Genomic DNA, 15068 nt, shown 5'->3' on the forward strand with positions numbered 1-15068 from the left:
TCATTTTGATGTGTTGAAGTATTCCAGAGTTATTACCACTTAAAGTGACACTGGCCAGAATTGAAAAGTTTGGCTGGTCAGGAATGTGAAAACAGGCTTTCGGATGAAGGAGTTAAAAAACATGCTATTTGAAGTTTTTTTGGCTCTTATACTTTTATTATGGCAGGAAAACAACTCAAATTCAGAACATGAATGTGGCTTTACCCCTTTATGTGTAAAAAGGTCTTAATTTCTGATAAAAAGAATAAACATTTAGTAAATAAAAGATTCCACATTCTGGGTATGAAAATGTCTTCTCACCTATGTGAGCTCTTTAATAATGTTTAACATGAGTTGCTTTGAAAGAAAAACAATTTCCACAATCTCAACATAGATTTGGCTTCTTCACTATGTCACTTTTTTGATGAATAAACAAAATATAATTTACGCACAAAACTTTTCCCACAATCTGAACACGAAAATGACTTCTCCCCTGTGTGAGTTCTCTGATGTGTAACAATAATTGATTTATCTGTAAAACATTTCTCACACTCTGAACATTGATATGGCTTCTCCCCTGTGTGAGTTCTCTGATGTATAATAAATTCAGATTTGTAGTTAAAACATTTCCCACATTCTAAACATGAAATTGGCTCCTTCCCTGTGTGAGTTCTGATGTATAATAAATTCAGATTTGTAGTTAAAACATTTCCCACATTCTGAACATGGATATGGCTTCTCCCCTGTGTGAGTTCTCTTATGCACAGCAAGTCTTGATTGAAAATTAAAAGATTTCCCACATTCTGAACAAGAAAATGGCTTCTCCCCTGTGTGAGTTCTCTTATGTACAACAAGTCTTGATTTAAAATTAAAATATTTCCCACATTCTGAACATGAAAATGGCTTCTCCCCTGTGTGAGTTCTTTTATGTATAACAAGAGTGGATTTATCTGCAAAACATTTCCCACACTCTGAGCATGGATATGGCTTCTCCCCTGTGTGAGTTCTCTTATGCACAACAAGTCTTGATTGAAAATTAAAAGATTTCCCACATTCTGAACATGAAAATGGCTTCTCCCCTGTGTGAGTTCTTTGATGTATAAGAAATTCAGATTTGTAGTCAAAACATTTCCTACATTCTGAACATGAAAATGGCTTCTCCCCTGTGTGAGTTCTGTGATGTGTAGTAAGAGTCTGTTTACTTGCAAAACATTTCCCACATTCTGAACATGAAAATGGTTTGTTGCCTGTGTGAGTTTTTTCATGTCTTACCAGTCTGCATTGATAATTAAATTTTTTCCCACATTCTGAACATGAAAATGGCTTCTCTCCTGTGTGAGTATTCTGATGTGTAACAAGAATAGATTTATTTGCAAAACATTTCCCACATTCTAAGCATGAAAATGGCTTTTCCCCTGTGTGAGTTCTTTGATGTGTAACAAGAGTGTCTTTAGCTGCAAAACAGTTCCCACACTCTGAACATGAAAATGGTTTCTCCCCTGTGTGAGTTCTCTTATGCACAACAAGTCTTGATTGAAAATTAAAAGATTTCCCACATTCTGAACATGAAAATGGCTTCTCCCCTGTGTGAGTTCTTTGATGTATAACAAGAGTGGATTTATCTGCAAAACATTTCCCACACTCTGAACATGGATATGGCTTCTCCCCTGTGTGAGTTCTCTTATGCACAACAAGTCTTGATTGAAAATTAAAAGATTTCCCACATTCTGAACATGAAAATGGATTCTCCCCTGTGTGAGTTCTTTGATGTATAACAAGAGTGGATTTATCTGCAAAACATTTCCCACATGCTGAACATGAAAATGGCTTCTCCCCTGTGTGAGTTCTTTGATGTTTAAGAAATTCAGAATTGTAGTTAAAACATTTCCCACATTCTGAACATGAAAATGGCTTCTCCCCTGTGTGAGTTTTCTGATGTATAAGAAATTCAGATTTGTAGTTAAAACATTTCCCACATTCTGAACATGAAAATGTTTTGTTGCCTGTGTGAGTTTTTTCATGTCTAACAAGTCTGCATTGATAATTAAAATTTTTCCCACATTCTGAACATGAAAATGTCTTCTTTCCTCTTGAACTTCCAACATCCCTTCTGTGACTTTGATTTTCCTTAATAGTCTGTGATGAATCACAAGATAGGACCTGTTTAATAGGATCAGATGGTAGATCTTTGCTGTGAAGCACTGAAGCTACAACTGGGATAATGCAATGTTCTTTATATGTGTCTTGTGGCACACCAACATCATATGATTGAAAGTCTGAAGAAGTCAGAAGTCCATCTGATCCCCTAATACAGTCACCTGTCAAGAATAACACTTATTATTTTTTCAATAATATAAACTTGGAAAGTTTTTTCAATTATATTAAATGTCCATTAAAATTGCAACTTGTTTCAAAATTTGATTATTGACTAAGGTATTGGTGACAAAACAGTTCACATTCTAACTGAAGACAACAGAGCAAGGACCACTAGCTAATGATATCAGGCCACCAGGATCGGCTCTAGCAGTTTTTCAATTCAGTGTTGAATTCAGCACCTTCCTAGGTTAATGTCTCAGAGTGTCAGTCACCACTATTTTGTAGTAAGACCGTCAGTGGAGAATCATAAATGAGCCTGTTAGTCAGTACTATTGGGGGGTTGGGGGTTTGCAAAAAGATATCTAGCATCTCGTCCGGTTGAACTGTAGTAAAAATAATCTTTATTCCATTAGATTAAAAAATTCCAAAACAGGGGATCATAAAAACCTTAGTCAGTGCACATTTGTAAGCGACGATTACGTGTTTCGGACTATTTGACCTTAATCATAGCTTGCTTGTTCTCATCTGAGAACCCCTTTTAATACTGGCTATGAAGGGAAATGAGGTAACAGGAAATGGTGGCAAAAAAAAGATTTTTTTTTGCATATGCCTAAATTTTACAAACCAATTTTCATATATAGTTTCTATACGTACTAACTAAATTTGCTTATGTCTTAATCCTACAAACTACCGTGTTTTTCCAAAAATAAGACTGTCTTATATTTTTTTTGCCCCCCAAAAAAGCGCTAGGGCTTAGTTTTGGAGGAGGTCTTATTCTTGGAGAAACACGGTTGGGGGTAAGTTTACCCCCCAAAAAAGCAGACCCCCCACTTCCCAGGAGACTCATACTCACCAGACCAGGACGTCTGCGTGGTTCCCAGGTCCTCCTGTGATCTCCGGTCGGTGCTGCACGCCGTCCTACCCTGCTGCTAGCTGACACGCTGACACACACAGCAGATCACAGATATACACAGCAGATCACACACAGCAGATCGCAGGCACACACAGCCGATCACAGATACACACAGCCGATCACAGATACACACAGCCGATCACAGATACACACACAGTAGATCGCAGATATACACAGCAGATCACACACAGCAGATCGCAGGCACACACAGCCGATCACAGATACACACATCCGATCACAGGCACACACAGTCGATCACAGATACACACAGCCGATCGCAGACACACACACACAGCCGATTGCAGAAACACACACACACACATCACATCACATCCAGCACTTACGGCAGCAGAGAATGAGAGCAAGTCACGTGTCCGGCCGCAGGTCCTGTTCGTCGCGCTGCACCGCACTGCCACTCAGGATTTTCCCGGCGAGAAGAGATCGGTGTCACTGGATGAGGTGAGTGTGTATGCGATCCGATGTGTGTGCGATCCGATGTTTGTGTGTGTGTGTGTGATTTGTTGTTTGCGTGATTTGTTGTTTGCGTGTGAGCCGATGTTTGTGAGTGCGATCTGATTATGTGTGCGATCTGACTGTGTGTGCGATCCGATGTTTGTGTGTGAGATCTGGTGTGTGTGTGAGATCTGATTGTGTGTGTGTGTGTGTGTGAGAGCTGATGTGTGCGAGTGTGTGATCACTGCAGGTCCTGTCGCTCAGTGCCGGGTGAGTGTAATTGCCGGGTGCCGCTGTGTATAATGAAGTGTCCTGCAGTATCTGTATCTTTTTTAGCTGCACGGACACTTCATTATTGATACGAGACTAGGGCTTATTTTCGGGGGAGGGCTTATATTTAAGCCTTTCTCCGAAAATGCTGAAAATCCCTGCTAGGGCTTATTTTTGGGGGAGGTCTTATTTTTGGAAAAACACGGTAGTTTTCATATGTAGTTTATATACTTACTAACTGTATTATATAATTATAATTAACACAATACTGAATCTAAAGTTACTACTATTAGTTAACACGATACTGAATCTATAGTTACTACAGCCACCTATTATATGTTTTTACAAAATTTACAACAAAGAAACTACTATGATTCTGCAGATCATTTTTTTCAATAATGGCTGTACATACTAATAATAGTTATGCAATAATAATTCTCTATGATAAAAAATATTATTACATGTGTTATTCAGAACAAAGGAAGAAAAAAACAAAGAAAAAAAACACGTTTGTTCACACATAGGGAAACAACTGTCTCAATATAAATACATTATATACATTTTTTTATTCATGCCTATTGGCCATCTGGTGTTCAGTTTCATAATTCATATTGCTTCTCTTTTGTATAGTTGTTTTAGTCTATCACCTCCTCTTTTGCATATATTTAGTTTCTATTGCATTTACCCGACAGTCCTTTAAAACTCCTCCATGCACGGTGGAGAAATGTTGCGAAGCTCCAGATGAACTCCTAGTACTGTGATTGTTGGTGTCATAAATATGCTTCGATATCCTCTTTCTATGTGGGCGTGAGGTACTGCCCACATACTGCAATTGGCAGGCTTCACAGGTGATTAAATAAACTATGTCACTATGGCTACAATTTATAAACGTTTTTATGGAATATTCGATTCCAGTGCTAACTGTTTGAACTTCTTCACATTGCTCATGTACCCACATAGATTACACATGCTTTGGCCACATTTAAAACTTCCCATAGTTGACAGCCAAGTATTAATGCTGTTATGCTGTAATCGCTGTGTGTGATCACTGGGCGAAAATAAATTGACTAAAGTTTTTCCCTTTTTGGTATAAAACCGCATCCTTCATCAATGATACTTTTTAGTAAAGGGTCCGTTCTGAGTACAGGCAAGTTCTTTTTAACATTGTAACATACTTCTTTAAATTGATCTCCGAATTGAGTTGAAAAACTTACATTATTTTTATAGTTATTCTTTTTGGGTTGATCTTTCAATAGCATCTCTTTAGTTTTTTTTATCAGCTATTGCTTTTCCCTTGATTAATTGATAAGGACAATATCCTCTCTCTTGCAGTCTTTTGTCTATCAGTTTACACGCTTCCTTGTATGCTTCCATTGTACTGCAACTTTTCTTTGCTCTGATATGTTCACCTGTAGGCAAATTATCCATCACATGCCTTGGGTGCGAGCTGGAAGCATGGAGCAAAGAGTTGCTAGAGATGGTTCTTCTATAGATGCTGGTTTTTACGATAGAATTTTCAAGATCTCCTTCTAAGGATAGACCCAAAAAGGAGATTTTTTCTTTATGTGTTTGACATGTAAATTTCAGGTTCACATTACTGTCATTTACGTACTCCATAAAGTCACTGATACCTTTTGGATCCCCTTGCCATATTACGTTTATAAACTGTAGACACACTCATGTGGTTTATTTAATCACCTGTGAAGCCTGCCAATTGCAGTATGTGGGCAGTACCTCACGCTCACTGAGAAAGAGGATATCGGAGCATGTTTATGACACCAACAATCGCAGTACTAGGAGTCCATCTGGAGCCTCGCAACATTTCTCCACAGTGCATGGAGGAGTTTTAAAAGACTGTCGGGTAAATCCAATAGAAACTATAAATACATGCAAAAGAGGAGGTGATAGACTAAAACAACTACATAAAAGAGAAGCAATATGGATTATGAAACTGAACACCAGATGGCCAATAGGCATGAATAAAAAAACGGATATAATGTATTTATATTGAGACAGTAATTTCCCCATCTGTGAACAAACGTTTTGGTTTTTTATTTTTCCTTCATTTGTTCTGAATAACACATGTAATATGCAATAACTATTCTCTATGATAAAAATAACTATTATTAGTATGTACAGACTTTATTGAAAAAAATGATCTGTAGAATCATAGTAGTTTTTTTGTACATTTTGTAAAAACATATAATAGGTAGTTGTAGTAACTATAGATTCAGTATCGTGTTAATTAATAGTAGTAACTTTAGATTCAGTATTGTGTTAATTATAATTATATAATAGTTAGTAAGTATAGAAATATATATGAAAACTAGTTTGTATAATTAAGGCATATGCAAACAATTTATGTTTTTTCCCACCATTTCCTGTTACCTCATTTTCCTTCATAGCCAGTATTAAAAGGGGTTTTCATATCAGAACAAGCAAGCTATGATTAAGGACAAATAGTCCGAAACGCGTAAGCTTCTCTTACAAATGTGCAATGACTATGATCACGTTTTGGAATTTTTTTAATATAACGAAATACAGTTGATTTTATCTACACTTCAACCGGACGAGATGCTAGATTCCTTTCTGCAAACATGTTCCATCCATGGATTGCCCGGCATCCTTCCGTGCACCACCCGGTCTTGCTGAGACTCAGAGGACTTCCAGAAAAGAAATTGGATAAAACAATCACTGATCTCGGGGAGACCAGCCAGAGAAAACACTGCCGGCAGCAAACGAGGGCGATCAACACAGTGAAATCCTAGGTGCATTGCCCCCTGGGAAGTATGCAAATCAAAAAAAGTCCGTGGAGCCTCTGTTAGGAGTCTTGACACAGGAACTAGCCAGATAAACCTCTGGGAGGGACCTAGCCAAGGATTGGCTCTTTTTAGGAGACCACCATATTAAGTGGCCCTTTTAGTCAATATCCAACTCTTTGACAAGTTTAAAGATATGACAAGGGAAATACCAAGGCCAGGTATCCATCCACAGACAGCTGTTTCGGGGTATTGCCCCTCATCAGTGTGGAATAGGATTCTGGCCAGGTGGGAGCAATGACTAGTAGACCAACAAGACAAAACAATGCACCTAGGATTTCACTGTGTTGAACGCCCTCGTTGGCTGCCTGCAGTGTTTTCTCTGGCTGGTCTCCCCGAGATCAGTGATTGTTTTGTCTATGAGATACTATTGTCAGTGTCTCTGGTGACTCCTGTGTATGATACTATTGTCAGTGTCTCCAGTGACTCCTGTGTATGATACTATTGTAAGTGTCTCTGGTGACTCCTGTATGTGATACTATTGATTGTCAGTGTCTCTGATGACTCCTGTGTAGGATACTACTGCCAGTGTCTCCGGTGATTCCGGTGTATGATACTATCAGGATCGGATTACGCCAACAGTATAGCAGGGAATTCTCCAGTAGGTCCCAGGCCCTCAGTGGGACCAAGTCCCTTATATAGTGCGGGGCGGCTGTACAGAGCTGCGAGGTCATCTGTTTCTCAAGACCAGTGTTATGTGTGGGCAGACTGGGCAGCTGATCCAGGGCCCCCACGCCCTGAGGGCCCCCAGTCTTTCAATCATAAACTGCAGTGATAGTACAAGTTCAGTACTACCGCAGCAGTTTCCGGAGTTGCAGAATGACCTTTGGTGACATCACAGACATGTGAGTCGCCAAAGGTCATGCAGTGTGAGAGTCCAGGCCTGTACATATCTGGTTTACAGGTCCTGGAAACCGCGCCTCTATTCAAATGTAGCGCGTGTCATTTAGACGCACGTACATTTGAACAGTGCGGCCGCCTCAGAATTGAGGCAGAGAAGCAACTTCTCTCAGCCTCGCATCGACATGCAGCGGCCGTCATCACACTGCTGCGGATGGAGAGATGAAGACGACACGCAGGGCTGCAGAGAAGAGGTATTCGCTCCATTAGGAGCCGAAGATGACATAGAATAGCATAGCAACTGGGGGGTGGAGAGGGGGCAGTCGCCCTGGGCTCATGACCTAGAGGGGCAAACTCAGAGCTGCTGCCTCCCAGGGTCATGTTAAAACATAGTTTTTTTGTTTTATTTTAAACCCCCATTCCCCTTTGCCAACTTACAAATATGGCAATTTTGTTTCAAGGTGGAGGGGTTTGGGATTTAATACATGAGCGCTGCAGAAGCAGGTAAGCGCTAATATGCTCCCATTCAGGACCTGCGATGACGTCATACCCATGTGACCGACGTGGGAGGAGCCAGAAGATAAAAAGCTGTAGCAGATGAGGGCACATGACAGGTAATGAGTGAAGAGGAGGACATGTGGGTTGCTGAATGTGACAAGATAGGGGCAGAGTGTGAGGGGCAGAGTGTGACAAGAGAGGGTCAGAGTGTGAGGGGCAGTGTGTGACAAGAGACGGGCAGAATGTGACAAAAGAGGGGAAGAGTGTGAGGGGCAGAATTTGACAAGAGAGGGGCAGAGTGTGACAAGAGGGGGGTAGAGTGCGACAAGATAAGAGCAGAGTGTGAGGGGCAGAGTGTGACAAGATAAGAGCAAAGTGTGAGGGGCAGAGAGTGAGAACATAGGAGCAGAGTGTGAGAACATAGGGGCAGAGTGTGAGAACATAGGGGCAGAGTGTGAGAACATAGGGGCAGAGTGTGAGAACATAGGGGCAGAGTGTGAGAACATAGGGGCAGGGTGTGAGAACATAGGGGCAGGGTGTGAGAACATAGGGGCAGGGTGTGAGAACATAGGTGCAGGGTGTGAGAACATAGGTGCAGGGTGTGAGAACATAGGGGCAGGGTGTGAGAACATAGGGGCAGGGTGTGAGAACATAGGGGCAGGGTGTGAGAACATAGGGGCAGGGTGTGAGAACATAGGGGCAGGGTGTGAGAACATAGGGGCAGGGTGTGAGAACATAGGGGCAGGGTGTGAGAACATAGGAGCAGGGTGTGAGAACATAGGAGCAGGGTGTGACAGAGGGGTGCCGGCTGTGACAGAGGAGTTTAGCATGTGACAGAGGGGTGCAGAGTGTGACAGAGGAGTTCAGCGAATAACAGAGGGATGCAGGCTGTGACAAGGGAAGCACAGACTAACAGTGGGGTAAACATGGTTACTTGGTTACCTGGTTAGAAGCCCATTCAGTAGGTTCATCCCCCCCGAGACTAATACCTAGGTAGCCATCTGCATAGAATAATTTGAGATCAGGATTCCGTGGGGCGGGAGGAGCAGTATTACTTTACAAGTGACATTATGGGCGGTGGGGAATTTTATGTGGTAATGGGGAGCAATATGGAACAAATAAGGAGATAATGGGGCAGACGGGGACATTATGGGGCAGTGGAGGACAAAATAGGGCACATTATAGAACAAATTGGGACATTATGCGGAAATGGGAACATTATAAAGCATATTGGAACATTATAGATTGGTGGGGGACCTTATAGAGTAAATTGATACATTGTGGGCAATGAGGGACATTGTCTAGCAAAATGGGACAGTATGAGGAAATGTGGGACATTATGAAAGAAATTAATACATTATGGAGCGGTGGGGGACATTATAGAATGAATAGGGCCATTATGGGGAAATGGGGGACATTCTGAGGCAATGGGGGACATTATGGAGCAAATTGATAAGGACATTATTGGGAAATGAGGAAGGTGATTGTGAAAGGCAGCATAGTATAATGAGGAGCTGGGGTGGGACTTTATGCGGGGAGTATGGGGGACATATTATAGAAAGGGCAAGTTTTGGGGGGACATTATGGAAAGCGGCACTTTGTTGGGCTATTTTGTAGAGGAGCAGCATGTGGGGGGATATTTTGAGCAGGAAGCAATTAACAGCCCCTTCTGATTCCTCTTGTTTTCCCCAGTCATTATTAAATGAAGGGGGGCAGGATGAGGGTCATAAATGCTATATGGGGCAAGAAGGGGGAAACATGCATTATTGGTTTATAGTGGCATGTGGTGACATAATTACTGTAGGGGCAAATTAGGGGACATTATTACTGATTAAATATAGGTTAATTTTGAGGAACTGTCTTCAATGGGGGAAACAAAAGTCTGACGTGGTGCAGAAATTGGGGAAAAATGTGCTCTGGGAGTGATCAGCTACAGGTGACTGTGTGTTATTTTCTGTAGAGTCACATCATGGCAGGAAGAAGTGATAGCGATCAGTTCCGGATGAAGAGGAAAAGCGATGAATAACTTCAGCAAGGCACGTAACTGGTAAGTCACTTTGTTACATGTTCATACACTATACACAGAGCTCCTGTGTATAATGTCACTGGTGATCATTATATTATCTGTATGCTGACACTATATACAGAGCTCCTGGGTATAAAGTCACTGGTGATATTAGTATTGTGGTTTTTGTTCATAATCATTATTGTAGTATTGATCGTCACTGTGTGGTAGTAATATGATGTCTGGTCACGGTTTGGTGGTATTTGCCTCTTGTGTGTGGCATTATTTGGTCATTATGTGGTCTAATCATAGTGGCACGCTATTTCTCCCTTGTATGTGGTAATATTTGGTTACCATGTGGTCTAATTATGGTGTAGCGGTATTTCTCCCTTGTATGTGGTTGTATTTGGTCACTATGTGGTGGTAATATGTTGTCTGGTCACAGTGTGGCAGTATTTCTCCCTTGTATGGGGTTGTATTTGGTCACTATGTGGTGGTAATATGTTGTTTGGTGACGGTGTGGTGGTATTCTCCCCTGTATGTGGTATTATTGGTCTTGGTATAGTGGACTGTGTTGTGTATGGAAGTTACTTTTTCTTTCTATCTATAAGGGGAGTATATTTTTAGTAGAGATTACATACTTGAATGTTTAACCCCTCCCTGTCCTGTGATTATTACACTGCAGCAAATATACACTTACAGAGCTGCTGAAAACAAGTAATCACCTTTTATAAGGCCCCATGCACACCTTTAGTATTTGGGCAGCATTTGTAGCCAAAACCAGGAGTAGTAAAATCAGAGGAAAAGTATCATAGAAACACGGGTTCCACTACTGCATTTTTCACCCACTCCTGATTTTGGCTACAAATACTGATGTAATATAATTACCAAATACTGAAAGTGTGGACGTGACCTAAGGATAAGTCATAACTTATTGATCAGTGGAGGTCCGATTGCTGGGACCCGACTGATCGGCAAAATGTGCAACTTTTATCACCATTGGAGCTGATGTCCAACTCGACCCCTGATCCATTAATTCCCTCAGTGGCTGTGAGCGCTGGGCTTGTTTTTATCTGACCACCCCAAAGAGGATGAATGGAGCTGCGGTCACACATCACAACTGTCACATTTTATAATGAGGATAAATGTGCCGTCAGGGATAAAAGTTCCCTAATCTTCCGATTAATGCGGTTTCCACTGGTCGGATTTCACTAATCAATAAGTTACTGAACCTGTGGATCGGTGATAACTTGTCATCAATGACCCTTTACTGCAAACTACAGTCATTGTATATCCGTCATGGTGCGCAGGAGAATGCAGGAGCCGACTGTGCTTTACACTCAATGCTGTACTATAATGGCGTCGGGGATAACAGCTAATTAGGTATTTGCAGATGGCTGTAGAGTGGGTCCCTATAGTCAATTTCCCCTGTGGGCCCCAGACAACCCAGTCCGACCCTGGATACTACTGTCAGTGTCTCTGGTGACTCCTGTAAGTCACCAGACACTGTTGTCAGTGTTTCTGGTGACTCTTGTGCATGATACCATTGTCAGTGTCTCTGGTGACTCCTGTGTGTTATACTATTGTCAGTGTCTCTGGTGACTCCTGTGTGTGATACTATTGTAAGTGTCTCTGGTGACTCCTGTATATGGTACTATTGTCAGTGTCTCTGGTGACTCCTGTGTACGAGATACTATTGCAAATCATAAAAGGTCCACGGAGCCTTTGTTAGGAGTCTCGACACAGAAAATAGCCAGATATCCCTCCAAGCAGAACCTAGCCAAGGAGTGACTCTTTTTAGACCACCATAACCACCATATTAAGTGGCCCTTTTAGTCAAAATCCAGCTCTTGACGAATTAAAAGACATGACAAGGAAAATACCAAGGCCAGGTATCCATCCCACAGACAGCTGTTTCGGGGTATTGCCCCTCATCAGTGTGGAGTACGATTCTGGCTAGGTGGGAGAAATGCCTAGTAAACCAGCAAGACAAAACAATCACTGATCTCAGGGAGACCAGCCAGAGAAAACACTGCCGGCAGCCAGCGAAGGCGCTGAACACAGTAAAATCCTAGGTGCATTGCCCCCTGTGAAGTATGCAAATCAGAAAGGTCCGTGGAGCCTCTGTTAGGAATCTCGACACGGAAAATATCCAGATATCCCTCCGGGAAGGACCTAGCCAAGGAGTGACTCTTTTAAGGAGACCTTTTATTTCCCTTGTCATATCTTTATACTCGTCAAGAGCTAGATATTGACTTAAAGGGCCACTTAATATGGTGGTTATGGTGGTCTCCTAAAAAGAACCGTTCCTTGGCTAGGTCCTTCCCCGTGGGATATCTGGTTATTTTCCGTGTCAAGACTCCTAACAAATGTGTTTGTGTAATTTTCAGCAGGCAATTAAAATTGGCAAGAAACACTTTTTACATACTTCACTAGCAACTTTTTAGGCCAGGCACTGGTAACTAGCTAACTACTTTTGAGCAGGCAAGAATACGTAGCAATATCTATGAACATGCTTCACTGGCAACTCTTTAGCAGGCTATACAAGTATCAATCCCTATTTCGATCATGAAATGTGCCCACACACACACACACACACACACACCTTTCTCTACACTTTACGTCCCTATTCTATACTATTGCTCTCCTATCTATCTCAACTACCTAGCATTAAATCCTTAAAAGTAAGATCACTGTCTAGCGGCCCCGGTGGCAGCACCTTCCCTAACATTTGACATTTCAAAAAAATGGCACCAACGCAACATATCCGCGATTTATATGCACACTGACATGTGACTTAGGCAGCCAATCACTGAAGCCCTTCTGTCTGAATCATTTGGATATTTGCTGCGCTGTGATTGGCTGCAGCAACATCCACAAATAAAGTTAGGAAAAAAAAATGGCGGCACACGCCAAAAGATTTCTCCCGGTCTAGAGTCCCCGCCTCCTCCACTGATTTTACACATCCACATTTCAGACAGCAACCCAATCCTATACAAAAGCAGAAAATGCTATTAAAAAAGCATTTTTGAAAAAGTGGTCAGCATTCGGGGGCAGAACATGAACCAAAATGAACATTACCGACTTTTGAGGAAAGGGCTTGGGGTTGCCAGGCCCGAACGAACAAGCTAATGCTTGTACCGAATTTCAGATTGGCAAACCTTTACCGAACAGGTTCGCTCATCTCTAGTCACTACTCACCTGGGTGGTTATCTGTAGGAATCTCCTCTTTACTCCGCTCATCACCTGTCACATATGTCTCTGTAGTATTAATATGGGTCAGATCTTCCCCCTGAAACAAATATTGTAAAAGTCACAGACAGATGGAGAAGTCCTATCTATGATCAGCTCTAATCCTGCCATCTGCACCGCTCTCATTACACAAGTATAACACATATAATACTGGAGGATAAAACAAGACCGAGCACAAGACCTTCACAGCCGTCTACACATCATAGGGAGATTTCATGGCACCTTCTCTCCATCTACCTGATCATCCTGAGGAACATCGGGATCTTCTTGTTTACAGTCCTGTGGGAGAAGAGGACGGGGACATCTCTCTGGTGTTGTCCTCTTACTGCATAGAACTGGAGGAGACACATACAGGGACTGAACCCTTACATACAGATAATTATAGGCTGTGTGTATTTAGTCCTGTCTATTACCTGGTGATGTGAGGGGCTGGGGAGCCTTCATCATGACGTCCTTGTACAGATCTTTGTGTCCTTCTAAATACTCCCACTCCTCCATGGAGAAATAGACGGTGACGTCCTGACACCTTATAGGAACCTGACACATACAATGATACTGTCACCCCCGATCCCTTCATAGCGTTACTGTATAATGTCCCAGCATTCCCAGCAGTGTCACCTCTCCAGTCAGCAGCTCAATCATCTTGTTGGCGAGTTCTAGGATCTTCTGGTCATTGATGTCCTCATGTATCGGGGGGTGAGGTGGAGGCCCCGTGATTGGGCTCAGGGGTCTTCCCCATCCCTCAGACACAGGGGCCTGACAGCGCTCACTAGAGGTCTTCTTCACTACTGTGTAATCCTGGTTATGGAGAGACACAGTAAGAAATCTCACTCCAGACATTTCCAGAGTCCTCACCTCTCCAGTTCTGTCCATCTGTTATTCCCATAGATAAGAATGATGTAATGTAACGTCATCAGAATCTCTCACCTCTCCAGTAAGCCGGAAGAGGATCTCTAGGGTGAGGTGTAATATCCTCTCCGCCATCTTGTCCCTGTCCATAACCATCCTTCACGGGGCAATCAGGAGAATCCTCTTATATAGAAGATCTTCACTGAGATGATCCGATATTGTAGAAACCTGAATGGGGAGATGACGATGTGACATCATAAAGAATCCGCTGTAATAATACAATTACTGGAGATAATAAGGGGAAACATATGAGGAGACAGAACGTGTAGATTGTGTGTGGAGTGAAATATAAGGTTAATATCCGGTCAGGACAGATCCTTTAGTGATTGAGATCACAGTGATGTCACCATCACAAAAGTTACAGCCAATCAAGGGCCACAGCGATCACGTGTTATCATACATAGTGACGTCACCGCTGTGACCAATGATGTAGCTGCAGTGATGTCATCAGAGACTGAAGGAAACACAGGAGCATCAGCCCGAGAACAATACAACCACACGTATATAATCCGCCTGCTGCGCCCCTGTGTACTCTCCAGAGCAGAGGATGGTGGGGAAAAATGGTCCAGTCTGTTGGATTCTCCACAATTGGTTCTTTTACTTCCAGCAAATAAATAGCAGCCGGATGATTCTGTCAGCAGCGAATAGAGAACACAGGAGCCGACAGCTGAGCATTCATGTCTACGGGGGAGAAAGCGACTGAACGATTAGATGCTGGGGAAGAACAATGTGTATGGAGGCTGAGCCCAGTAATGGGGAATCTCCCCAAGGCCCGGTGTCAGTAACTGGCAAGTGCTGGGGCCCTGAACAGACA

The 15068-nt window shown here is 42.3% G+C and overlaps 1 protein-coding gene across 1 annotated transcript; it reads right to left on the reverse strand.

Moving 5' to 3' along the window:
• Window positions 1–201: 201 nt before the first annotated feature.
• Window positions 202–14409, reverse strand: LOC142312317 (uncharacterized). Its single transcript, XM_075351244.1, is given in 7 exon segments — window positions 202–648; window positions 650–2297; window positions 13295–13385; window positions 13583–13680; window positions 13759–13882; window positions 13964–14143; window positions 14273–14409. Coding segments are annotated over 7 exon segments (2475 nt in total). The 5' UTR covers window positions 14351–14409; the 3' UTR covers window positions 202–392.
• Between the last annotated feature and the right edge of the window lie 659 nt (window positions 14410–15068).

This window comes from Anomaloglossus baeobatrachus, chromosome 5, assembly GCF_048569485.1.
Source record: "Anomaloglossus baeobatrachus isolate aAnoBae1 chromosome 5, aAnoBae1.hap1, whole genome shotgun sequence".
NCBI classification, from domain to species: Eukaryota; Metazoa; Chordata; class Amphibia; order Anura; family Aromobatidae; genus Anomaloglossus; species Anomaloglossus baeobatrachus.